This window comes from Pseudorasbora parva, chromosome 3 (assembly GCF_024679245.1).
Source record: "Pseudorasbora parva isolate DD20220531a chromosome 3, ASM2467924v1, whole genome shotgun sequence".
Lineage (NCBI taxonomy): Eukaryota > Metazoa > Chordata > Actinopteri > Cypriniformes > Gobionidae > Pseudorasbora > Pseudorasbora parva.
In genome coordinates, this window is record NC_090174.1 from 28,198,818 (window position 1) to 28,224,697 (window position 25,880).

The 25,880-nt window shown below is 37.1% G+C and overlaps 1 protein-coding gene across 2 annotated transcripts in view; it reads right to left on the minus strand.

The window, feature by feature from the left end:
* The window catches only part of dapk1 (death-associated protein kinase 1), an 88,193-nt gene that overhangs the window by 32,418 nt on the left and 29,895 nt on the right, over positions 1-25,880 (minus strand). For both annotated transcript variants that reach the window (XM_067438284.1, XM_067438285.1), the window contains exons 3-12: positions 19,054-19,275; positions 13,320-13,458; positions 12,361-12,490; positions 7,884-7,932; positions 7,770-7,796; positions 6,022-6,174; positions 3,872-3,917; positions 3,692-3,781; positions 3,238-3,330; positions 121-240 (exon numbers count right to left, since the gene is read on the minus strand). In XM_067438284.1, coding sequence (XP_067294385.1) covers positions 121-240; positions 3,238-3,330; positions 3,692-3,781; positions 3,872-3,917; positions 6,022-6,174; positions 7,770-7,796; positions 7,884-7,932; positions 12,361-12,490; positions 13,320-13,458; positions 19,054-19,275 — 1,069 coding nt within the window. The remainder of the gene's footprint in view (positions 1-120; positions 241-3,237; positions 3,331-3,691; positions 3,782-3,871; positions 3,918-6,021; positions 6,175-7,769; positions 7,797-7,883; positions 7,933-12,360; positions 12,491-13,319; positions 13,459-19,053; positions 19,276-25,880) is intronic.

Below are 25,880 nucleotides of genomic sequence, written 5' to 3' on the forward strand. Positions count from 1 at the left end.
TCAATCAAGCTCAGGTTGGCTACTGATCACTTGGACCGAGTCGGAGTCAAGTATAAGCTTTTCACTCTATCATTTTCCTTCCACATATCACCTCTATAAGACTTGCTTTGCCTCTCTCACCTTGTTAGGTTGATTGATATCATAGCTGGTCAGGGATCCAAGCAGGTGTTTCAGACCTGGAACGTTGTCGTCGTTGATTGCATGGATTATAGCCTTCATGACAAATGAGTCCTCCTCATCCTGTAAAAAAACAAACAAACAAAACCACATATTATATTATATATATATATATATATATATATATATATATATATATATATATATATATATATATATATATATATAATGCTGGATGGAATCGCCAAGATACAAATAAATAAAAAAAATATACATATATACATACATACATACACACAAGCAAACATATTTCAGTATAATATACTACTGTTGAAAAGTTTGGGGTCAGTAATGCTTTTTTGTTTTGTTTTTTTAAGGAAATATTTTATTTAGCAAGGTGCTGATGCATGTAATATATCGAACATGACAATATAGAATTATTACACATTGTTACATGTAGATTTCTATTCCAATTTTTTTTACTATTAATTAAAGAATCCTGAAAAGAAGTATCAGTTTCCACAAAACTATTAAGCAGCAGAACTGTTACCAACATCATTAAAAATGATTCTTAAGCAGCAAATCAGCATATTAGAGTGATTTATGAAGAATCATGTGACACTGAAGACTGGGGTAATGATTCTGAAAATTCAGCTTTGTGTCACAAGAATAAATGACATTTTAAAATATATATAATTTATATCAAATGTGTACTGTTATTACTGTATTTTTAATTAAATAAATGCAGCCTTGGTGAGCGTAAGAGACTTTTTTTTAGAAACCATAGATCTCACTGACACCAAACTTTTGATGGGTATTGTATTTATACATTTATTTAAATTAATACTTTTTGTATACATTTGGGCTTTTTTATATACAGCTCTGACTTGATTTGTTTGTGAATTCTAATAAATGACGAGCTCAACTTCAGATGAAAAACCGCCAACATGACAGTATTTAAGCTATTATACAATGAGCTTTAGAAGCAAAAACAACAGCAAGCCTCCTTTGACAGTCACACTTTGAGCAAATCCTTTTACGCTCAGTAGTACTACAGTTGGTCTTATCAGCAAATACACAGCGTGAAGTCCTAATCCTATTGAATAATGCAGACGAGGGGCGGTGCACAGACGCCGCTTTCTCTTCACCGCTCGACCGCTGCTTAGTGAGCTTTGTGACCCAACCACCTCTAAACTGCATCTGACAGTTCAGATGTGTATGTCAGAAGACTCAAATACAGTACATGGCTAGAGGGAAACTGGACTGGCCATGAGGGACAGAATAGAACGAGGGAGTATGTGTGCTTGTGTTTAGTGAAGGAGGGTACTAGAATAACACCCAGATAGACCCACATATGCATTTCATACCAGACGAGTGTATCCAATTACACAAAACGCACGCTTGAAAACACTACAAACAGCCGGAGGCTTCTAAAGGGAGTGATGCTAGAGTCACTCGTGGATTAAAAAACATGACTCCTATGGGATTTTGTGTCATTTTATGTGACCTTTAGGTGATTTTTGTGTTCATGAATTCTGGTGCAAATTTGTTACATTCCAAAAACAGAGATAGTATCAGATGATTATGCCATGTACTTAAAGGGATACTTTGCCGTTTTTTCATATTAAACTATATTATTCGCTTAACTAAAACGAGTTGGCTCAGTGCGTGCACTTAATTGCTCTGACGTGCAGTGACATTCTGATAGCATTTACCTTAGCCCACTAAGCCCAGTTCATTCACTATGGTACCAAACAGAGATCAAGTTAAAAGCGACCAAACACCTCCACGTTTTCCCTATTTAAATACAGTTACATGAATAGCTGAACGACCTAGTATGGTGACACAAAATAAAAGTGGCACTTTTCTAAGCGGATTAAAAAGGAGAACTATAATGTATGGTGGAATAGCACTTCTGAGAGTACTTCGACTCGGAAAAAAATTTCAGCCAGGACTTTTTACTCGTCACCGCGCGTCAGAGCGATTAAGTGCACGCACTCAGACGGATTTTCTTAGGTAAGAACGCTGTAAATACACTTAAGTGCACATACTGTAAAATAAAGTGCAATCTCATTTTAATTTAAATTGGAATTTAAAATGCATTCACAATATGGCACAAAAATCACACAAAAAATGATTTTGAACGAATTCTCAGTTAAGCTAAATTTATTGATTAAAAATGCAGTGAAAACTGTAATCTTGTAAAATATTAATATAATTTAAAATAGGGGTTATCTATTTTCAATGTAATTTATTTCTGTAAGATGAATTTTCAACAGCAAATACTCCAGTCTTCAGTTACATGATCTTTAAGATGCTTTTCTTATTATTTTTAATGTTGAAAACAGTTGTGCTACTTAATATTTTTGTTTGATGAATAGAGAGTTCAAAAGAACAGCATTTTTCCCCAAACATAACTCATTTTTAGAAGTCTTTACTGTTACTTTCAAAACAATATTAATGCATAATTGCTAAAAATATATATTCATTTCTTTAAGAAAGTCATGTATAGATGAATTATCGGAATGATAAAGTATGTCACATCTCAATTATTGCTGCTGACACCCTTCCTGTATAAAACTCACCCATTTCCTGCTCTCAAAGAACCCTCCAAATGAATCACATATTTAAGTACACTATAAAGGTTGAAATGTTTCTTATGGTTACATTATCGTAATACATAGATATTCGATTTATACAATTATTTCAGGTGAGGGTTGAGTGCATGGGGTAACAAAGAAAACGTTTATTTCATAGCAATTTAACAGAAGTGTGACTAGTAGGGGAAGACAGAGACAGTAAGCAGTAAACTTTTGATAATTTATGTAGCCTAACAGCAATAACACTTCACTCTTCAGGCTTATCACATATCACTAAGCAAATATCTGGACAGTGGAAAGATCATGCAAAACCTCACATGACCATACGAGTGTCGATGAATGTGCTTATATTAGTTTGGAAGAGTTATCTAACTTTATGGCAAACAAATTATAGTGTTTTTTTTCATTGCACAAATTTAAAAGAAATATTGCATCTCATTGTGTTTTCAAATTCTTATTACAAGCTTCTTCTTTTTTTAAATACACTTCTTGAAAGGCGACTTTAACTGTGAGCTCTTACCAGTGTGTCATCACTGCGTGCCACACTCATGTTGCTCCTAGACAGGAATGAGCGGGAGAGCCGGTTACACAGAGATATGAGACGAACCGATTGCTGAGGAAGACATAAAACAAACAAACAAACATATTAAATGATGATATGGAGCAGATGATATTCGTGACATCTTCTGTAGAACAGTTTTTTTTTTTAAATCTAAAGCATCAAACAGCAATTAGAACTCTTTTTGAAAAGATTAAATGACATTTCAGCTCTTCAAATAACATATTAACCAACTATTGTGTGTTTTTTATATGAACTTAATTTGGCATATGAGGGCATTGTACCCGTGCTTCTTTGTTTCATAGCTTGTTTCATATCCAAGGGCTTGTTTTTCCATCCAGCTTTTTGCAAAAAACTTTATGTAGTTAAATGTCTCATAGCAGAACATGATTAAAATGAAATGAAAAAAATGCACCTTCCACTTTCTTCTGGCAGCAAACTTCTTAAATTTCTCCATATTCACAGCTGATTCCTTACGACTCAGTGCCTGCTGCGTGTCCTTTGGCTTAAAAAAGACATTGACGCATTTAACCAAACGTTCAGGTAATAAAATGTGTTTGATAAGTGCTTCATATGTAGTAGTTGTTGGACAAACCTTGATCCAGGGATGTTGAAGACTGTCCAGGATTGTCATTCTTTTTCTGCAAACATGAAAACATAATTTTCACTTACACATATACATTTTTTAGTATATATGTAATAAACATAGGCTGGGAGTCTGTAAATCTCTCTTCGTCATGATACTTTCCAACATTTAACTTAAAAAAATAAGCTCCCCCGAATAACATTTGATGGACCTTTGACGGACAAATGAGAATGCATTCTATATACAAATTTAAAGATGGTTATCGCAACGTACACACAGATGGAATTGTGGGATTGGGCTCTGGAATGTTGCATATCAACTTTTGTGACAATGTTTAGACCTAAACAGAAGTTATACTATGAATGTCACATTTTAGTGAAGTACCGAGAGAACTTCCACTGAACTAGTTTTAGTTCTTTTTAAAAAAGGTGAACGAGGTGAGCCCACAGTGAAAAAAAAAACGAGCAGCAAACCAGCAGAGATGCAATTTAGTAGACAAATATGGAACCAAATGAACAGGAATTACTGTTAATGTCTCCACCTTCTTGTGCAAAGCTCCTGTTCCTGTTTGTTGACAACCCACATCCTCAGTTATTATGATTTGTGATGAAAATGTTCTTTGCAGTTTGCACTGATACAGACAGTATAACCAGTCAATTTACAAACTGTTAATTATTATCATGGGCGTCGGAACCATTGTGTGTGGGTGGGACAAGACCCACCCACTTTTTAAGACCAATGATATTGGACCCTCTCACTTTTATCGTCTCCTGCACACTGTGCGATTTTTCAAAATCCTTTGCGAATGTCCCTTGTCAGACTGTCCGAACATGATCCCCGCTGTAAGCCATGTCAGACTGTAAGATCTCAGTTGGCATTAATGTCAGACTGCACGATAGTGACGGCGCGCTAAAAACGGACGCGCGCAAGAAAACTCATCAGGAGTTTTATATCATCAATGAATGACGCGTACATTGACTACCCCTTAACCGAGAAACTTATTAAGGAACTCATTATTAAACACATGTTAAATGCTTTATTTCCCCTTTTCTAATATTTTCTATTTTTTTTGTTGAAAATAAATACCTTTCCGATCTGATATGTGATGAGGAAAGGGAATAGAGCGAGAGTGGCAAAAGGCTGATTCGAACCTATGCTCGATATGCGTCAAAACTTAATGCCATGTGTCTTACCCCTACTCTATAGCCACGGTAAATAATTTAGTGATTTCTGTAATTTTGTATGGCCCAATCAATCGTTTAGTAAACGGCACTTTTTCTGTCTGGACACGGAGCATAAAAAACATGCAACTTATTCATTATCATTATCTGTGAACCTGTAGATTTCTATGGCAGTTAAATGAATATAGCCTTTTTATTAGACTATTGGTATTGACTGGTTTGAGGTCTTTATTGGTATAGGAAAGGGATATGGCCTTAAACGCACCATAATGCAGGAAATCACATCTATGAAATCATTTTTTTTTCTGGGGGAGAACCGCCAGACCCCCCGCAAAACTATTGCCCCACCTATCAGATTTTATACTGACCCATCCACTTTTTATTTGCTTCCGACGCCCATGATTATTATTATTGATATTTCTAAAAACTTTCCATCATCCTTTAGCCAGAGATACATATGATCACGCTCTTATTCATGCAAATGCTTTTAAACCATTCAAATGGGACAAGACACAAAAGAGAACTCCGTGTGGTACAGGCGTGTGTCTGTGAATCTCCTGTCTGTGTGACACACACGTCTCGTGCGCTACTCATATCACTTTCAGTTCTCTTTCACAGACAAAAAATTATGCCAACAATGCCCATTTTACTGAGTATCATCATAAGCACAGTCTTATGAGTTATATAAAGTCTTGCCTTAACATAAAAGATTGTTAGACAATAGGATGTGTGTGTCAGATCTAAGCCAGGTCTTAAAGTGACTTTAAGTCTGTCCTTAATAACTCTCTGCTCTTGACTGAATAACTTTTGTAGCTTGAATAACAACTTATCTATATTTAATTTATGATTTGTGAAGTGTAAACTGTTAGATTTTTATATAAAATAAAATTGAAATGGAAATGAAAACAAAAAAACAACTAGCATCAAAACTCTACCAAACCACCTCAAATCATCAGAAGCTACTTCAATGGTCCTCACTTTGGATCTTTGATCAGTAACCGTGCGATGAAGTCTTTGGCCAGAGCACTGGTGTGGTTGAAGTACTCCTCATCGAACTCGTAGTCCACAGCAGACACATTAGCAAGTGTCTCCTGCTTATTTTCACCCAGGAAAGGTGAGGCACCACTAAGCCTGAAGATACAGAGGAAAAAAGAACATTTATCTATCATTTATGATAAATGCTGTCAGGAGATTAACCTGATTGAATATTGTAAATATTTCTGGATTATTATTGTAGAGTTACAGAAAAGTCTCGAAAAGTGTGAGAAAAAGAAAAGAATGGCAAAATAGGAATGCAAGTAGACCGACAGAATTAGACGTGAATATGGTTTGTGATATCAACCTGATAAAAAGCTCTATTTGAATTTGCCAATGATGAAAGACGAGTGGGAGGAACAGCTCTGAGATAGACAGAACTTTCCAGCTCTCTTTAGACTGCTAATATTAGCACATGTTGATGGACGGATAGTGATGGACAGATAAGATAGAGAAGAACAGACTTTTTTGTGATCAAATGGAGCTCTATAAAATCCTTGTAGGCTTGACCTTATTGTTATTTAAGTAATGTAATTTTGAACATAGGGTGTAATATGAGCTGTATATTTCCTGACACAGGTTTCGTGAGATTCACCTGTTTACGGTTTACGTCAGAGATATGGGGATTTGGTTCCCATCAAAACAGGAGGGTCTCCTCAGGTCTTATCACAAGCAACAGGCAAGTTCCATTGTTTATATTGCTCTGTGATATGCTTAGTTCCCTCTCACTAACACGCACACACACACACACACACACACACGCACGCACGCACGCACGCACGCACACGCACAGACAGACACACAGACACACAGACACACACACACACACACACACACACACACACACACACACACACACACACACACACACACACACACACACACACACACACACGCACACACACACGCACACACACACACACACACACACACACACACACACACACACACACGCCCACGCACAGGAACACGCACACATACAGTTAACAGCAACCTCAATGTTTCCACAGTAAGACCAACACCAGCTTTACAATTAGACACTGCACTCAGAGGTTGCTCTAATAATCATTATCCATCACTTTGACGGACTGGGTTATAAATTCCATGTCTATTTTTATATTGCAGTAAAACTCTACTGCTTGGTATTTTTATGTGACATTGCTATCACAAGAACTTCTGTGGCAAGAGCAGCCTTTCAGCGTTTTCAAGTGCTTGGATTTTACTTTTTTATTTTTTTCTGTCCGTGTTATTTAAATGTGGTAAATGAGAAAAACAGTCAATGCACCATCTGACTGTGCAGCTCATGGAAACATCAATGTCTGATGCAGCACTTGGCTAGATGGAATATTTTACAGAGCTTTACCTTTTTACTTAAAACATCAATCAATATAAGAGTTATAGAGTGACAAGAGTTTATTCTGTGACACTAGCTGACACAAAACTGCAAATTAAAGAAATAAAATCCCTTAGTTGCACTTTATTTGTTTCATATTCAGCTAAATTTGATCACCAAGCCTTCGTTTTATTGTGGAATGTGATTACAGCCATGCTTTGAGAAAAATAATTCAGTTACGAAAATGGATGCTATTTACCACCTAAGTAAAAATCCATAAATGTGTTTAGATTTCATTTGTAATGATGTATACTATATTTACAACATCACAACAACACTGATGATTATGTATACTCACAGAATATAAGTGATCACCCCAACGCTCCTAAAATTAGAAATAAAAACACAAGATTAGTTTAGGAAGCGAGCAAACAGCGAGGCCAGATAATGATATGAGATAACGCTCACTCACCACATGTCTGCTTCCAGGCCAAGAGGCTCATAGTTGACCACTTCTGGAGCTGCAAACCACAAAACAAAATCACTTACAATACAATCGTACAATATAGAAGAGATAGGAGTAAGCTGTGCCTGTTTTCACTTAGATAATCCTATTAGCAAAGAGAAATGTGAGCAAAAACTAATACACCTAATTATATTTCAGCATATATTTCAGGAAACAAAACAAAACAAAACCATATTAGAGTGTCATAACATCATATCAAGGAGTACACTAAATAACCTGATTTCAAATAAAATAAAAACAAATGAGATTCAATCAAATTCTGCTGTATATCATTCAAATTTCCATAAATCAACCAAGAAAAGATTTAAAATATGAATGAAATGAAAGAAAGGATTTAAATAGCATATGTTATTATAGCATATGTTATATAGCATATGTTATATACCTATTATAGCACCCTATTAGTCTTGGCAAGTTTATCTACACACGCAAAAAGAAGTTTGTAAATAGTCTGTGTAATATTTAGTCAAAGATATTACATATGCCCTCTGCCTGTTCTCATTCAATACTCAGATTTACTCAGAGTTGGTCGCAATTCACAGATGTAATTTATCCCACAACAACCATTTTGGGAAATTCTTTATTAATAATTTATTACTAATATTTACCCCAAAACAATTTTCCCTTAAAAGGTGAAAAAAGTATAATGTAAAGTAAAGTAAAGAATTTACATGGTTTTATATACATCAGCAATTCACAGACATGCATTATATAATTTTTTAGACCTGGATAAGTTTGCTTTAAACTTTTTTTATCCGCCACACAGAAAGTATTTTTAGCATTAAAACAATGCTTTTGACATGTGTGCATCTCTCAAACAGCTATATATGAACTAAATATACAGTTTGCATGATGAAGTGGTGCAACACATCCTACCCCATTCTCCCTAACAAAAAGACCTGCAAAAATGTCTAGAAATGCTATGTTGATGGTAGGATATTTTTGTAGTTTCTCACTGTTTGAGCTGTGAAATGAGTCACTGGTTTCAGAGGATCTCAATCTCTGATGTGTTAATGAGGAAACAAGGAAATAAGTCTGAGGTGGGAGAGATGCCTGAGAATTGACTTAGATTTACTATTTGTCTTCTCATGCGCTGGATTTGACCAGGGATGCAAAGAAGCAAATTGCTCCCAGACTCTAAGGCTAAAAAAATAAAATAAATCAATGAAGTCATGTCTGTGAAATGGGCTAATTGTTCAACTACTGGGACTGTTTTGGATTAGCGTCTCGAAGACTAGGTGCCTAGCTTGACCGGATTCTCCTCCATGAAGCCTGATCGTAACTAAGCACTGAAATAGATGGCACTGTGGGGAAGCTGGAACTTGACCGTGGCCTTTAGCATGGTGTCTCTATTTAAGACTGCAGTATCATCACTGCCTGCAGCCAAACTGGCTGCCATTCAGGTAGGACTGGATGTGATGCCAATGGCATGGTGGGATGAGGGTGGCGTGGGTGTGCATGTCTGTGTGCTTTCTATGTTGGTTAAGGGCTTGTTGATGTCGAATATGAAACACAACAGAGTTGATTTTGAGCTGATATTGTTGTACACAAAATACCAACCCAAACACATAAATATACACAACAGTTAAACGTCTGAACACACTGAACAGACTAATATATATATATATATATATTATATATATATATATATATATATATATATATATATATATATATATATATATATATATATATATATATATATATATTTATTTATTTATTTATTTATTATCTTAAAGCCCCACTTGGCTACTTTTGCTCTCGGGGTCCCCCTACAGTTTGAAAAAAATAATGTCCTCAACTACTGTCGTAAGAGCTGTCATCCTACAACAGGGGATGCCATCGCGCGTGCATTTGTTGACATGACAACGATAGCCCTGAACTAGTGATGCGCGGGTTGTCTCATAACCCGCGGACCCCGTATGTCTATTTAATGGTCGCGGGTGCGCGGCGGGTTGTAAAAATATATACAGTGGTGCGGTGCGGGCCAAATAACTTCATAAAAGCGTCCCGCGGGTCGGTGCAGCACTAACAGTTCCCCTGAACACTGCAAGAGGAGTTCTTTTGGCGTCGCGTGTGAAATGTCTTCATCCCAGGTAACGTTACAGTCAGTGGCATATGTTTCAGCATGTCATATGAATATAATTTCATGGGTTTTATTTTTTTCAAACGCCAAATAATCAACGATGCTCACGTTTACAAGCCAGCGTCATTATAGTAGTCTATTGGTTAGCGTTTTACAGAATCTATATGATACTTCAATTCAATGTTTGAGTGGTAGCTCACCGTAACAAGCAGGACAGCATCGGTCGGGCACGCCTCCTTCAGCTCACGCCGACGAGCAAACGATGGTCACATGTTGATTCTCGTCCTGCCTTTAATCCCATCACTGTTTCATTTCCTCTTATTGCTTTCCTCCAACAAAACCTTTTCTTTCTTATTTGTCTGTGCTGCTTCGGACATGACTATATTATCCGACGAACAAAGTTGGGCTCGCACGTCCGAATTTAAGGAAGTGTGGGTGTTGGTGGAAGTGACGTATATGCCGTAAAGCAGTCGAATTTTGTAGTTCTTTTTTTTCTCGGGTTACTACCCGAAACCCGAAGTTTAAAAGTACGATTAAAAACGATACAGACCCCATCAGGCTATGGCAGACGTGTCATTCAACCTATTGTAAGTCGATTTATCATCACAAGAGTCTTAAAAAAATATATTATGAAGGTTGAAAAGTTACCTAGTGCTGTTTTAAAACCTGGTAATCTAAAAGCCTATGCATAAAATGCACAAATTTCTTTATTCTTTATAAAAATGGCACATGTATCTTCCTACTTTATACTTTAAAAAAGCTTAAATATAAGTTACGTTTTTTATTTGTGTAACAAATGTGTTTTTCATTGTTCAGATGACTATTTTACAAAATATGCAAAATGGTAAAAAGGAATGTAACAGATTAAAAATATAATAATATTGCCATTTAAAATATAATATTTACTGATATATATCTATATTGATTTATTGACTAATCTTATTATATATATATACAAGAAAAAAAGTATGTGAACCGCTTGTAGAATCTGTGAAAATGTGAATCAATAGCACTGTCCTGAATAAGATATTTACATAAAGATGTTTACATATAGTCCACAAGACAAAAAAATAGCTGATTTTATTAAATGACCCAGTACAAAAATGTATGAACCCTTGATTTGTGTCGTTCCCTGGATGATCTTTTATTTGTGATGGTTGTTCATGAGTCTCTTATTTGTCCTGAGCAGTTAAACTGGCCAACGTTCTTTAGAAAAATCCTCCAGGTCTTGCAAACTCTCCAGGTTTCCAGCATCTTTTGGATATTTGAACCCTCCTTAGCAGGGACTTTGAGACGCATCTTTTCACACTGAGGGTCCTTCAATTCACAAATTGAAGGACTCAAACACGACTATTAAAAAAGGTTTAAACTTTCGCCAGAAGGAAACATGATGCATTAAAGGGTTAGTTCACCCAAAAATGAAATTTATGTAATTAATGACTCACCTAATGTCGTTCCACACAGCATATTGATTCATTATTCGGATCTCGTGTCAAACTGCCAAACTGCTGAAATCATGTGACATTGGCGATCCGAATCATGAATCAATAGGCTGATTCATGACCGTTTGAATCTTTCATTGAGGTTTGAAAACAAACGCAGAAGAGAAGACAATGCTGAATAAAGGTCACATATGGACTACTTAAATGATGTTTTTATTCCCTTTCTGGACATGGACAGTATAGTGTGTATACACTTAGATACGCTGTCGGACTAAATATAAAATATCTTAAACTGTGTTCCGAAGATGAACGGAGGTCTTACGGGTGTGGAACGACATTAGGGTGAGTCATTAATGACATCAATTTCATTTTTGGGTGAACTAACCCTTTAAGCGAGTAAACTTATTGAATTTGAAGATCAAGGTAAATTGTACCTAATTTATGTTTCTGTTGCTTTTGAAGGGAAATAAATAAATAAACTGTCCTGTTTCTGAAAAACAAACAAACAATTCTTTTCTTTTTTTTAAATGCAAAATATTTTATTCAGGATAGCATTCAGTTTGTTCAAATTATTCACATTTTCACAGATTCTGCAAGCGGTTCACCTACTTTTCTTGCAACTGTATATAAGTATTAGAATACATACTTGTTATTTGAATGTAAAATATTATTATTAAAAATGATTTATATATTTGTTTACACATACGTTTACCTATCTGCCGGATTAAATGGATCACAAAGCAGTGATCTATGGTATTTCTTTACAGCTATGTCAGGCTTGTGGTTCAGATTACACAAGAAAGGAGAAAAGAAAGGATTGGACAGAGCACCATAACAATAAGAGAGGGTGTAATTACAACACATCTCTATAGACTGACCAGTGGATGACACTGACCTACAAACTCCGGGGTACCAAAGATGTTTTTGAAATCGTTGCCAAAATCGATCTTGTGGGCCAGGCCAAAGTCAATGAGCTTAATGCGTGGGTGAGGCACACTCCGGTTTAACAGCATGATGTTCTCCGGCTGAGAGAGATGAGAATAGAGAAAGAAGGCAAAAGAGAGAATCAGAGGATCTAATGATAGGTACGGAACAAAAACACAGCAGCAGAGGGGGAGAGATAGAGTGAGTGCAGGAAATCTGCCATAACAACACATGGAAATCACATGCAAAGCTACAGAAACGTTCTCTAGAAAGAGCAGGCATACTCAAGCCTGGCAGTAACAGATCCCTGCCTGGACATTCCATAGAAACAATACTTCCTTCACTGGGCTTTATTCATGCACGGACTAATCTCTTAAAAGCTCCAATGACTTCAAAATATTTAACAGAAATGTTAAGGAAAGCTGTGTGGATGACTGCTCTGAAAGCAGTGGATCTAATTACACAAACATTGTTGCTTGAGTAACATGAAAGATTGGACATAAAATGCTAATAATGAGCGACTCCTGCTTCTGACAGCTTGACTATTTCATTTCATTCTTTAAGTCACAGTTAAGTAGTTCAACGTGAATGTCGGTTGCCTTGATGTTAGTTTGTCAGTTAGACTGGCTACTCAGGTTATGTGATTTAAGTCTGAAGTAAAAAAACAACATCTGAAACATTCAAATCCATGACTACTAAATTATCAATGCAATTTAGCAATAACAGCATTCAAAAACTACATGGGGAAAAATGACTACATTTATGACAATTCTAGCTCCGGGACAGTTAGTAATTATGTAAAGGGTAGAAATGAGTGGATAACCATCAGGGAGGATAAAAGCGCCTCAATTGATTTGTTGTGGCTGGTATACGGCAATGTTAAATCACCCCAGTCTGACATTGGGGTGAAATTCAAATGTGTCTCAGTACCTTCAGGTCAAAGTGGGCAATCTGTTTGGAGTGTAGGTAACTGACTCCATCCAAGATCTGCTTGAGGAACTCGGTGGCCTCCTCTTCACTCAATGACTCCTTCTCAGCAAGAAAGTCAAAGAGTTCTCCACCTGCCACACTGAACAGAGAGAGGACAGATGTTGACACTTCTAATAGAGCTAGTTAGTGAATAATCTTCACAGTTCCCTGCACAATAATATGTTATGAGCTCAAAACACTTCTTCCATAGTGCATCATTTGAAAAACGAATATATTTTGAAGTCTGCATCACATATCTAGCCCCATACAGTATATCCATATATCTATATATCTTTTCTGACATAGCAGACATGCTTGGTATCTCACACAGTATAACACTGCAGTAGTATTCAGTTGCTGCTGTGTTCACACTGCGCGATGGATCGGCAACAGGTTTTCAGAGGAATCGCCTGTCCGGTCCGCAAACTACATTTCACAAGCAAACACACGTTTGCACACAAGACAACACACGAAGTGACAAGGAAATAACACAAGATCCCTTTTGTGTGAGACCAGAGTTCTTGCACAACTCAAACTGTTATTTAAAATGATATCTGTGCTCTTATTTGCAGTGAAAAGGAGAAAATGAAAAAAAGATTATGGAGGAGGAAATGATTGGGGACACGCAGGGAGAAAGGATTGTGTGTTCTGCAAAGAGGTAAATAAATAATTTCGCAATGTGTTGCAGCTGCGACCGGTCAAGCAAATGTTTGTGCTTTATTTCGGTTTGATTTAATTGTAAATATATTTATTAAAATACTGATATTCTGGTCTTTAACTCCTCCTTGAACTTTCCCTTGTATCTTGCTCTCTCATCGACTGCATGTCATCGGTATAATTTTTAGTCAGAACACATTTCAGACCGCAGCATTTTAAATCGTCGACAGGTCCAGATATTTAGCATGCCAATTACAGATTTGTCTATGATTTCACCCAATTGTCAATTGTCAAATGTGTTTGTCATGCTTACTTTTGTCAGGCTTTTCTGTTAGGTATGTTTAGGGTTTAGAGTGTGGTACATTATTTTCAAATGCTATAGAGCATTTGCCATTCACTGGAAGTTTAGTTCAGAACTGCCGTGACACGTACAACAACCAACATAATAAAGCATTGTCAGATTCATGTTCATCTGTTTTGGATGAACCTGAATGCACTTTTAGCACCACTCACTGGATGTTTCACTTTGAAAGTGTTACGTGCAAGAAATTTCGCCACAGGTACACTTTTTCAGTGAGTTGGCCAAATTTGTTAAGGATAACTGCAAATTGCAAGAAATTCTGAAAGAAACTTAAAAAAACTACTCTTCCCTAACATGGGTAAAAGTTAGATAAGGTGTATTAAGGATTCTGTGTTAGTTCAGGAGAGCCACGTAGTCAAGCTCCGCTGATTGGAAAAATTTCAACTCCACCCATATCAGCTGATCTGATTCCCATGCACTCAATTGGCAACTCTCAAACAGGGCGCCTTACATAAGCATTGCTTCAGTTCAGTCTGCCTGCTTGGACCCACCTCCACCCCAGCTCCTCTTTAAAGTTTTCACTTAATCGGTGTCATTCTGTTGTCATTAAAGGATGTGTTGTTCTCAGTGAGGGATGGGAGGTTGTCCTCAGAATCTGCTGCTGTTCCCTGTCTTGGCTTTTAATGGAGCTCATGAAAGTATGGGGAATTTAGAACAGAGCCATATCGTCAAATGGAAATTGTGCAAATTATCCCAATAAAGTTGACTAAAAGTTTGTCTATGGTGTTTTTGAACTTAATGCTTAAATGGAGATAAGACAATAGATTTTAGGTCATTTTGGGAATCAGAGACCTTACAAATCAGGATTCACAGAATAACAGAAAGAAACACCAATAAAATGATCTGAGAATGAAATCTGCAATAAAAAGATATGGCTATGGTGTAACATAATAATAATAATAATCACCAAGCCTGAGTCTGCCTTATTAAGCAGAAGAACCAGCCTCTCTAATGGTTCTGAGAGATTCACTCTGGCTGAAATGGCTGTTGGCAAGGTTGTAATCATGGCTTCTGAGAGAGGACCAACAGGATTCGGGCATATATTTATTCAGCAGAAGGAAGCTGCAAACCAGCTGCTGCACCCTGATGACATGATAACGTTTGCTGCTAATGGTGAGGCTGAGCAAGTGCGGCGACAAGCCATCCAGCTGCAAAAACACCGGCGGCAGATACCTCTTCATTCCCCCTTACAGAAAAAGAAACAAAAACACCAGCCCCCACCCGAACAACACAAGTCTCCTAGTCAGATTTAGGGCTCATTACAGCTTGTTCTGGCAAGGAAAGACTTAATCAGAAAGAAAAAAATAAAAAATAAAATAATAATAATTATATATATATATTAGGGAAGCCACAATACTCAATATAATAGTTAACTATTTAGTACGGCATTTACGGTTTAATACGCGCTTAGGAATTTCGGTTTTGCATTTAATTAATTATTTCTCTTCATTTGAAATATTTCAGTTTATTTCGGCTATGTTTGAGTGTGCATGTGAGTCTACGCGCTGATATGAGCAAATATCCAATCGTATGCGCAAAAGTTAGGGGGTGTTAAGCCGCGCTTTAAAGCCTTGACGGTTAAACATTTCATTCACGTTCTACATGCGTTTAGTGCGCGCACCTGTCAGACACGTGATTATTGGACTAAGTAGTCTTACTGTGCTAATAGCCTACTGTCAAACACAACATATATAAACACAGTCGGTTATGAGTAAAGTGAAAGTAAAATCGCGTGTCTATGAGATGCGAGCAGGTCTTAGCAGCGCAGACTAGTGATTTTGACCGCTTGTCCTTAAAGGGACAGTTCACCTCTAAAATTATAGAGGTATTAGAGTTATTAAAATAGACAGAATAGAAAAAGAAGAAAAAAAGCACTCACTGCTCTTGAATAAAGGAATAATACAGTAGCTTTCAATCAATGTTGTATATTGAAGACTATGTAGTTTTAATGTTAGCCTACATTTATTCGTTCAATTTTCTACTTAAATGCTACTGTACATCTTTGAGCTGTGGCTGTAAATCTTTATATATATATTTATTTTATATTATACAATACACTAGGAATGTGTACAAGGGTCTTTTAAGGAAAATAAAGATAAGAGTATTACAATAAAAACATTTTTTCCTTAACCTCATTCTGTTGCTGTCGCCTAAGAGTAGAATAGCAAAAAATCGAACCGAAAACCATGGTAAAAAACCGAGGTATGTATTGAACCGTGGACTAACTCTATTGTTGCATCCCTAATATATATATGATTTATGATATATATTGCCATTAGGGCCGGGACTTTAACGCGTTTAATTAATTACACAAAAAAAGAAATAACAATTTTAACCACACTTATTTTTGCACCGCGGAACGTTTTTCAATGATTGAGTTTCGACGGACCGATTATACTGGAACACCAACTAGCGCTCACGAGCCACGACAACAACAAACCACAGTGAACATGAATGAAGAAGCTGATGAGACCGCTTTGCTTGGCCCCGTGGATGGGAAATTTGTTTTAAAAAACGAAAGAATGGAAGTGTCGACAAGAGCATGGTTGTGTGCAAGCTATACAACAAGGAATTTGCATATCACCGCAGCACATCGAGCCTCAAATATCACAAATATGCTTTTGCTACACTTAATGGCAAACATTGCACTGGTCTGCTGGACTGAAATAAATAAACAATATTTTGTTGATTAAGCTTATGTATTCAGTCATTCGGTGTATACTAAATGGTAATGGTATACTAAAAATCCATGTGAAAAATTACTTCTCATTGTTCTCAGGTCAAATATTTATATGCAATTAAAATGCGATTCATTTCGATTAATTAATTACAAAGCCTCTAATTAATTAGATTAATTTTTTTAATCGCGTCCCGGCCCTAATTGCCATATAAAACAGCAAACCGCCATTTAGGGTGGGTTATCTAAAACTAAACTAAATTAGTTCTTCAAATTCTTCAAATCATTGTATCAACCTGCTACTTTACAAACTTGTTTTCCAGGCAGACTAATAAAAAAAATATTTTCTTACTTTGGGAAGTTGCGTAGTGCAAGCCAATCAGATTTCAGCCAGCATTTGCCTTTTTTTAACGCATCAGACCGTCAGTGAACGGACTGTGGGCGGTACGTGAGCATGCCGTTTGAGACTAGAAAAACATATGATAGCTTTTAACTTCTCACTTCTCAATATTGGTTGGGAGAGGTTTTGAGAGGATGCCAAACAACCTGAAAATGAAACTTGACCTTCAGTTCCGAGGTCAGAATCGTGAGGTTATGTCCTTCAGCAAGGTACTTAACTCCAGATGCCTCAGTTAGTAAATAAAATACCTTCGCTGATGAGTTATGTGTAACAAATATGAGCTCATAACATAGCTGCAGGGACGCCCTTTGTTAAAGGTTATGAAGTAGCAAAGAAAACCAGTTGGGTGAGGAGACACTTCAAGAGGTTCAGAGGAAAGAAACCGTCACACATGCCTAACAAAACATTTCTGCTGAAATGGTGAGGTTTGGCATTCCAGACACTAATTATGTAAATGTTTATTACATTGTCAAATTATATATATGATAAAAATAATAACGTAACAATAATAACAACATAATTAAAATAAATATAATCATAATAATAATATATTTTAAACATTGTTCTGATAATGGTGAATTCATTACACAATTTAATGAGAGACTCATTGACTGCTTGGTTATTTTTAATTTTGTTCTTTAGGTCACATTTAAGTTGCTTACAATGTTAGACTTCATGTTCATTTTCAGGTTAGACTGGTTACTCTAGGAAGCGATTCCTGAAGCACAATAGGATAATACTATATCCAAACATTGTACAGCACCGATAGAGTGCTTTAGTGCCTGCTCACTTTTCCCCATTAATTAAAGAGTAATAAGCAATGAACCAACAAACTACAAGAAACATTGGACAAAAAGATAAAGGTTTAAGACCTGGCCGTGTACATATTTCATTTGTATTTCTGTTCTATTGTATTTGTGCTATCGGTTGTAATTGAATTGCTCTTACTTAATTACTGATTGTTCACTTGTCTTAATAATGTTTGAACTTCACATTAGTTAGGCTAGTAGTCTTTGCTGCTGGGGTATTGGAAACAACATATATTGGTGTAATACGCTTAAACAATGACTATTTTATTATTATTCATTTATTTTTGTGGTGGGGCCAGTGAAAATTTTGACAGGGATAGTAAAAATTTGACTCGGGACAGTAGAAAAAAATCATTAGTGTTGAGCCCTGACTTGTAACTTAAAATAAACTTAGCTTTATCAGCCAAAGGCCTTTGTTTTTGTGCACCAGTATAGTTACAGTACAGACATCAATACATGTATTTTCCCTTTGAACACAGTTCAGTAGTGTGTGAATGTTCACGGCACAACACACAAAACTGGTTGATCTACTCAATAGACTGGTTTCTCCTCAACCCCCCACTGTTGACCTTGTCAAATGTTTGCTTTGTAAGTAAAGGTTGGTACAACTGCATCAGAGAGAAGGCCTAGACAACTCCTTTTATAGATTTACTGTCATGTTCCAGAGCTGTTCATGTAGTAGCGTCTATTACCAAGCTTGTAGTTTTTAATTGTGCCACAAAAAAAGACTTATGAATGGAGGCTCTTGATGATTGCATGATTCAGTAAATGCAAGAAAAACAATGACTCACAGCTCCAGGATGAGAATGACCTCGTTCTTGTTTTCAAACACATCGTGCAGGGTGATGACATTTGGGTGCTGGATTTCCCTCAAGATGCTGACCTCCCTTTCAATGTCATCTTTGGAGACCCCACGCCGACTCGATTTACTGCGCCTCTTCTTGATAAATTTTGCCGCATATTCCACACCAGTGTTCTTATGTCGGCATTTCTTTACCACTGCAAACTGACCGCTGGAAGAAAAAAAACAAAACAATGATGTCATTCAAGCACAAACAAGTACTGTATATATGTTTTTATTTTTTAAATTAAAAATCACCAAAATAGGACTAAATATACATATTTCAATATAACATTTTGGACATTAACAGAGATTTATTGAGAAATAAATGTAGAATAGTAAAATTTGTGCACCCTGCAAATGTCACAATGATCTAAAATTAGAAGTGAAAATGACTCTTTAATGTGTGAATTCAGTTTTGCTCCTCTATAGCATATTGCCAACAAGCATGACTCAACATTCCCCTTCGACACGTTCCAATCGTAGTCTCGTAAGCCACAACATGCAAACACTGCCAGAAACCAACAGTCAGCCAAGCTGAATAGTCACAAATTCCCAACAAGATCAAGTCAGGCTGACCGCCACAATCACATTTTAAACACTAAGATCAATTTGCGAACGGATGTAAGAATTATTTTTGAATTACATTAATGAGGCCTATTACTTTAACATAATAAACACTAAACAGCATGATATCTAGATTTTTCCCACTGGTTTTCAGTGCTGTTCAATGGTTGATATTATCAGGGTGGATAACAATGACTCCCACACTATGCCATTCAAAGCCATCACACCAAACAGGGGTGCGTTTCCTGTAGAACGACATAACTCACTGCTTAACTACTATAGTACGAAGCATCATTGAAGAGATCAACTAGCTAGTCACGACTGTTTCTCATAACTGTAGTGTCTCAAATGTGTCGTTAATGATGCAATACTTCTGAATGAATGCTAGATTTTTTGCTATAAATTACAGACATGGGATCTGAGGACTAATTCTCATCTTTCTCAGTTATTTTGCTTTATTTCCAGATTCAATCGGCTCATTCTTAAATACTAGAGCACGTACGCACATGCGCACTCTCAAAAACAGTATTTTAAACTTCTTGACAAATGAAAATGTGTAAATGACATGTGTATGTATTCTAAGAATAAGCTTGTAACCTCAGTTTGAGAGCTGTCATTAAGACCATACAACTTCGCAATATTGTTTGCGAATGTTCGTTGGAACAATGCTTTGGGGAAACTTACCCCACAACAGTATAACACACAAGCACATTTAGGCCCCTGAAGCTTATAACTTATAACAGTGGGTACAAAAAGTATTCAGACCCCCTTACATTTTTTATTCTTTGTTATATTGCAGACATTTGCTAAAATCATTTAAGCTACGAATTTTTTCTTTCTTGTTAATGTACACACAGTACCCCATATTGACAGAAAAACACAGATTTGTTGACATTTTTGCAGATTTATTAAAAAAGAAAAACTGAAATATCACATGGTCCTAAGTATTCAGACCCTTTGCTCAGTATGTAGTAGAAGCACCCTTTTGATCTAATACAGCCATGAGCCTTTTTGGGAAAGAGCCTTTTTGCAACAAGTTTTTCACACCTGGATTTGGGGATCCTGTGCCATTCCTCCTTGCAGATCCTCTCCAGTTATGTCAGGTTGGAGGGTAAACGTTGGTGGACAGCCATTTTCAGGTCTCTCCAGAGACACTCAATTGGGTTTAAGTCAAGGCTCTGGCTGGGCCATTCAAGAACCGTCACAGAGTTGTTATGAAGCCACTCCTTTATTTTAGCGGTGTGCTTAGGATCATTGTCTTGTTGGAAGGTGAACCTTCAGTCCAGTCTGATGTCTTGAGCACTCTGCAGAAGGTTTTTGTCCAGGGTAACCCTGTACTTGGCCGCATTCGTCTTTCCATCGATTGCAACCAGCCGTCTTGTCTCTGCAGTTGAAAAACACCCACACAGCATGATACTGCCACCACCATGCTCCACTGTTGGGACTGTATTGGACAGGTGATGAGCAGCGCCTGGTTTTCTCCACACATACTGCTAAGAATTAAGGTCAAAAAGTTATATCTTGGTCTCATCCTATTCTTCACCAGCTTGGAGTCCTTCAGGTGTTTTATTTTTTAGCAAACTTTCATGCGTCTGGCACTGAGGAAAGGCTTCTGTCGGGCCACTCTGCCATAAAGCCCCGACTGGTGGAGGGCTGCAGTGATGGTTGACTTTCTACAACTTTCTCCCATCTCCCGACTGCATCTCTGAAGTTTATCACAGTGATATTTGGGTTCTTCCTTACCTCTCTCACCAAGGCTCTACTCCCCCGATAGCTCAGTTTGCCCAGACGGCCAGCTCTAGGAAGGGTTCAGGTCATCCCAAACGTCTTCCATTTAAGAATTATAGAGGCCATTGTGCTCTTAGGAACCTTTAGTGCAGCAGACATTTTTTTGTAACCTTGGCTAGATGTGCATTGCCACAATTCTGTCTCTGAGCTCCTTTGAGCTCTGAGTTCCTTTGACCTCATGATTCTCATTTGCTCTGACATGCACTGTGAGCTGTAAGGTCTTATATAGACAGGTGTGTGGCTTTCCTAATCAAGTCCAATCAGTATAATCAAACATAGCTGGACTCAAATGAAGGTGTAGAACCATCTCAAGGATGATCAGAAGAAATGAACAGCACCTGAATTAAATATATGAGTGTCACGGCAAAGGGTTTGAATACTTAGAACCATGTGATATTTCAGGTTTTCTTTTGTAAAGATCAGCAACAATGTCAACAATTTTGTTTTTCTGTCAATATGTGGTGCTGTGCGTAAATTATGGAGAAACAAATAACTTAAATGATTTTAGAAAATGGCTACAATATAACAGTGAAAAATGTAAGGGAATACTTTCCCTTGAATACTTTCTGTACCTACTGTATATTGTAAGGAATATCCTGACAGGATCATCTCAAAATGTCACAGCTCTGCAAAATACAGTTATACAGCTGTTGGGAGGTTTCTTTCCAAAGAAACGACAAGTGTTTTGGGATGAAGAAACAAAAAACTAAACAACATGGAAATGGAAAGTGGTCATTGGGATGGGGCTTTCTCATGCAAATGCAAAACACAGGGCTTCTATTCTTGCCTGCTCCACCTTTTGTCACCCAGACAGCAATCAGGCCCCACAGCAACGGGAGACAGTACATTTGCATTTTATCTGGGGCCTGAAAGGTTCAAGGAAATCACAGATCCTCGCTGTGTAATCTTAAAGGAGTAGTTCACCCAAAAATGAAAATGTTCATCATTTACTTGCCTTCATTTTGTTACACATATATGACTTCTATGCAACAAAAATGTGAATTTCTGAAGAATATCTTGGTTACCTCTTTCCACATATTAAAGTAAAAGAGAACTGAGGTTGTCAAGCTCGAAAATGACCAAAAAGATTCATTAGTCCATATGATTATACCCCCCCCCCCCCCCCCCAAAAAAAAACACGATTTCAATCATTATTCCATGACAATCTTCATTTATTTTCTCCACCAAAACTGCCCCTAACCTCATTGTTTAATTAACCTCATGTCATTCCAAACCAAACCTGCAGTGCCCCTCTCAGAAACTGAAGCTTTCGCGCCTCGATCGTCCCCCAGTGACCGGTCCCAGTATAGCCGCCCCTCTGTGTTTTCTAATGGACGCGAGGCAAACTAAACAATAAAATTACAATTCAAATATCCCCCCCCCCAAAGTTAGTTTATGTCAATGAAGGCAGTTATCATCACGATGATTTCATTTCAAGTGTCCGTTTATAAAATAAGTTTAGTTTTAGTTAGTTATCTGATGCTATAAAAACGGGGGGTGTGACGTCATGATTGACAGCTGAGATCGACTTCTACTCTGAGTGAAGTTGTCACTGAGGCACTAACAGACTTTTTTCAGGATTTTTGGGGGCAGATTGGAGCTTTAGCTTTAATTTCTACATTTCCATAACTGTTTATTTCACACCAACATAATTAATTGTTCTGCATCTGTGAGAGTGTGGACGGGCTTTTGATATCGCAGCTGTACTTCCTGCTCTACTTCCTGCTCTCTACTGCGCAACTTCGGTCCCGAAATCTCTACTGCGCAGACTCTGTCCCAAGATGTCAGCGCCGTGCAGGCCGCCTGAAAGCTTCAACTCTGGCAAGCGGAAACGGATGATGTCAAGTCGTCCATATTTTTTTTACAGTCTATGTTCCAAACCCATAAGACTTAAAAATTAAAAATCCAAAACAAAAATTAAGATATTTTAAATGAAACCTGACAGATTTTTTTCCCCCTCTGTCGAAATTCCATTCCATCAAAACTGTGAAACTTCAAAAAGATCATAAAGAAAAAGAACTTCATATGAAATTGAATAGTGTAATTCAAGTAGCAACCAGGAAATTCAAGTTCATTTCTGGGTGAACTATTCCTTTAAGCACTGCGAGCAAATGAATGAGTCATTGAGACTGGAACCATCTGATCCAAATCATTCAGAACAGTTTTATGTACTGGACCCACTTTATATTAGGTGGCCTTAACTACTATGTACTAACATTTAAATTTATAATTTGATACAATGCACTTATTGTGTACATACATGTTTTTACATAGTACTTATATTTTTTTAAAATAACTGCATGTAATTACATCTGTAATTAACTTCTGTATTTACATTTATAATTACACTGTTGACCCTTCCCTTACACCTAACCCTACACTGTAAAAAAAAGGCAAATTTTGAACTTTTGCAGTACAATCGACTTGGATGTTTAAGCTATTTCAACTTAAATGATGTTAAACTGACTTTATCTTGTATAACTAGCTTAACTTATTTTGATGAGTTAAAACAATGTAAAAACATATGTTGCCATAACTTATTGAACATATTATTTTTTACAGTGTACCCTTAAACTGGCCCCTCCCACCACACCTGTCCCTAACTCTACCTGTACCCCCCCCCCTCTCAATATCAGCAAAAGTCATTTGCAATACAATATGAACACGATAAGTACGGTACATTATACTTATGTTTTGTCTATACTAATATAAAGAGAGACCAGTTAAGGACCAGCTCTGCAAAAAACAAAACAAAAAACCCCCCCTGAAAATCAGAAAGTCATGCCTCATGGTTTTGACAGCGTTACTTTTGGCATTCAGGCATGTCTAAACGCTTTTGTCAGCGACACTCCTCAGTGAGAGGAGGGCATGGGTCTTCAGCTGTGCCAGTTTCTATAGCAGTGCTGGGGGCAGGGCAGTAGGAGAGGAGGGGGTCGTGTCGGCTAGAGAGAAGCCTGCGGAGCACAACAGTCCACAGCAAACATCGTCACACATAGCCCGGCAACCGTTCTACAATAGACACGGCATGTTTTTCTCTTATACAAGTTAGGCTGTTCCCAAAGTCCTTTTCAGAGCTTTTTCTGCCTGCTCTGAATGGGAGATGGGGCAAATGTGCGTATCAATGTCAGAGTAGCAGGGCTTGTGCTCATGAGATCTGGAGCACCATAGTGATGAAGAGCCATGGCAATCACAGTGGACATTAAAGAGCTTGCCCAGAGGAAGCACTCTTTAGAGTGGGCACAAGATGGGCACAAGATTTGCACAAGATACAACTCCCCATTATCAGGGCTAAAGCTGAGCTGGCATTCATCTAGTGTGTGGAGTGCTGTAAGTCACTCAGGGTTTGTCTTGAAGTAATATGAGTTTGGTTAAACCATTGAAGTTGTGGCTGAATGTGGTTGTAATTTACTGGCAAATATTGAGTGAAAATTGTTTCGAAGTAAATCCAACATTCTTTTCAGGATATATGAAGCGTCACTATAAAAAAGATGGATATCTCTGAACACGAAAAAACAAGAATTTCAATGAATTGTGTATAATAGATCTAATCCTGTTGAAATCCACATCAGAATGAATTGCTGTTACTGGACTTTGCCCTTTGCCTATAAGAGTCAAACATGTTCCACAGTCATGGGAAATGCTACAGCACATCACATGACATGACCCCTTTTGCATTGTGCACCAGAAGGCACAACATCTTAGAGGGCTGATTACATCTGTAGATAAAGCAAGCAGATTAAAATCCAGATTAAGTTTTGAATTATAACCAGGATTACAACCTGGGACTTGCAACAAATATATGACAAAAAGAAGCACAAAAATTGAGGTCAGTAACACTATCAATGTCAATGTTTGTTGATAGTGTGTTAAGAAAGTACCATGAGGGATTATGAAGTAAATCAGAAGGTAAATCCAACATGCAAGTCCTGAAGTAGCATTGAAAGCAAAGGGTTGTGTTTGAAAAAGATACAACCCCCCTGGTTCATTAAAAAAAGAATTCCCCCAAGTAGTGAAAGCAACTTCTGCATACAACTGTTCAGATCATCTTGAAGGAATAGTAATTATTTACTCATCTTCTCATTTCATTAGCTCTCATTTGCTGTTGGAAATGCTGTCATTCTGTCGTACAGTAGTTTCTGTGGAACAGACTAAAATTTCAATCATTGTTCACTGATAATATTCTCCTCCAGTGAGCTGTTAATACAAGAACTGCTTTGACCAGAGCAGATTAATTTTTTCTTGTTTGAAGCTTAAACTTGAATTATTCACTATCAAAAAACTGAATAGAGAGTCTTCAACATATATAATCTTTGGTTTCACAGAAGTGAAAAAGTCATATGGGCTTAGAACAAAATTGATAATAACAAAGTAATGGCTTCATTTTTCTCATTCCATTTTTGGCTGAACTATTCATAAATATGA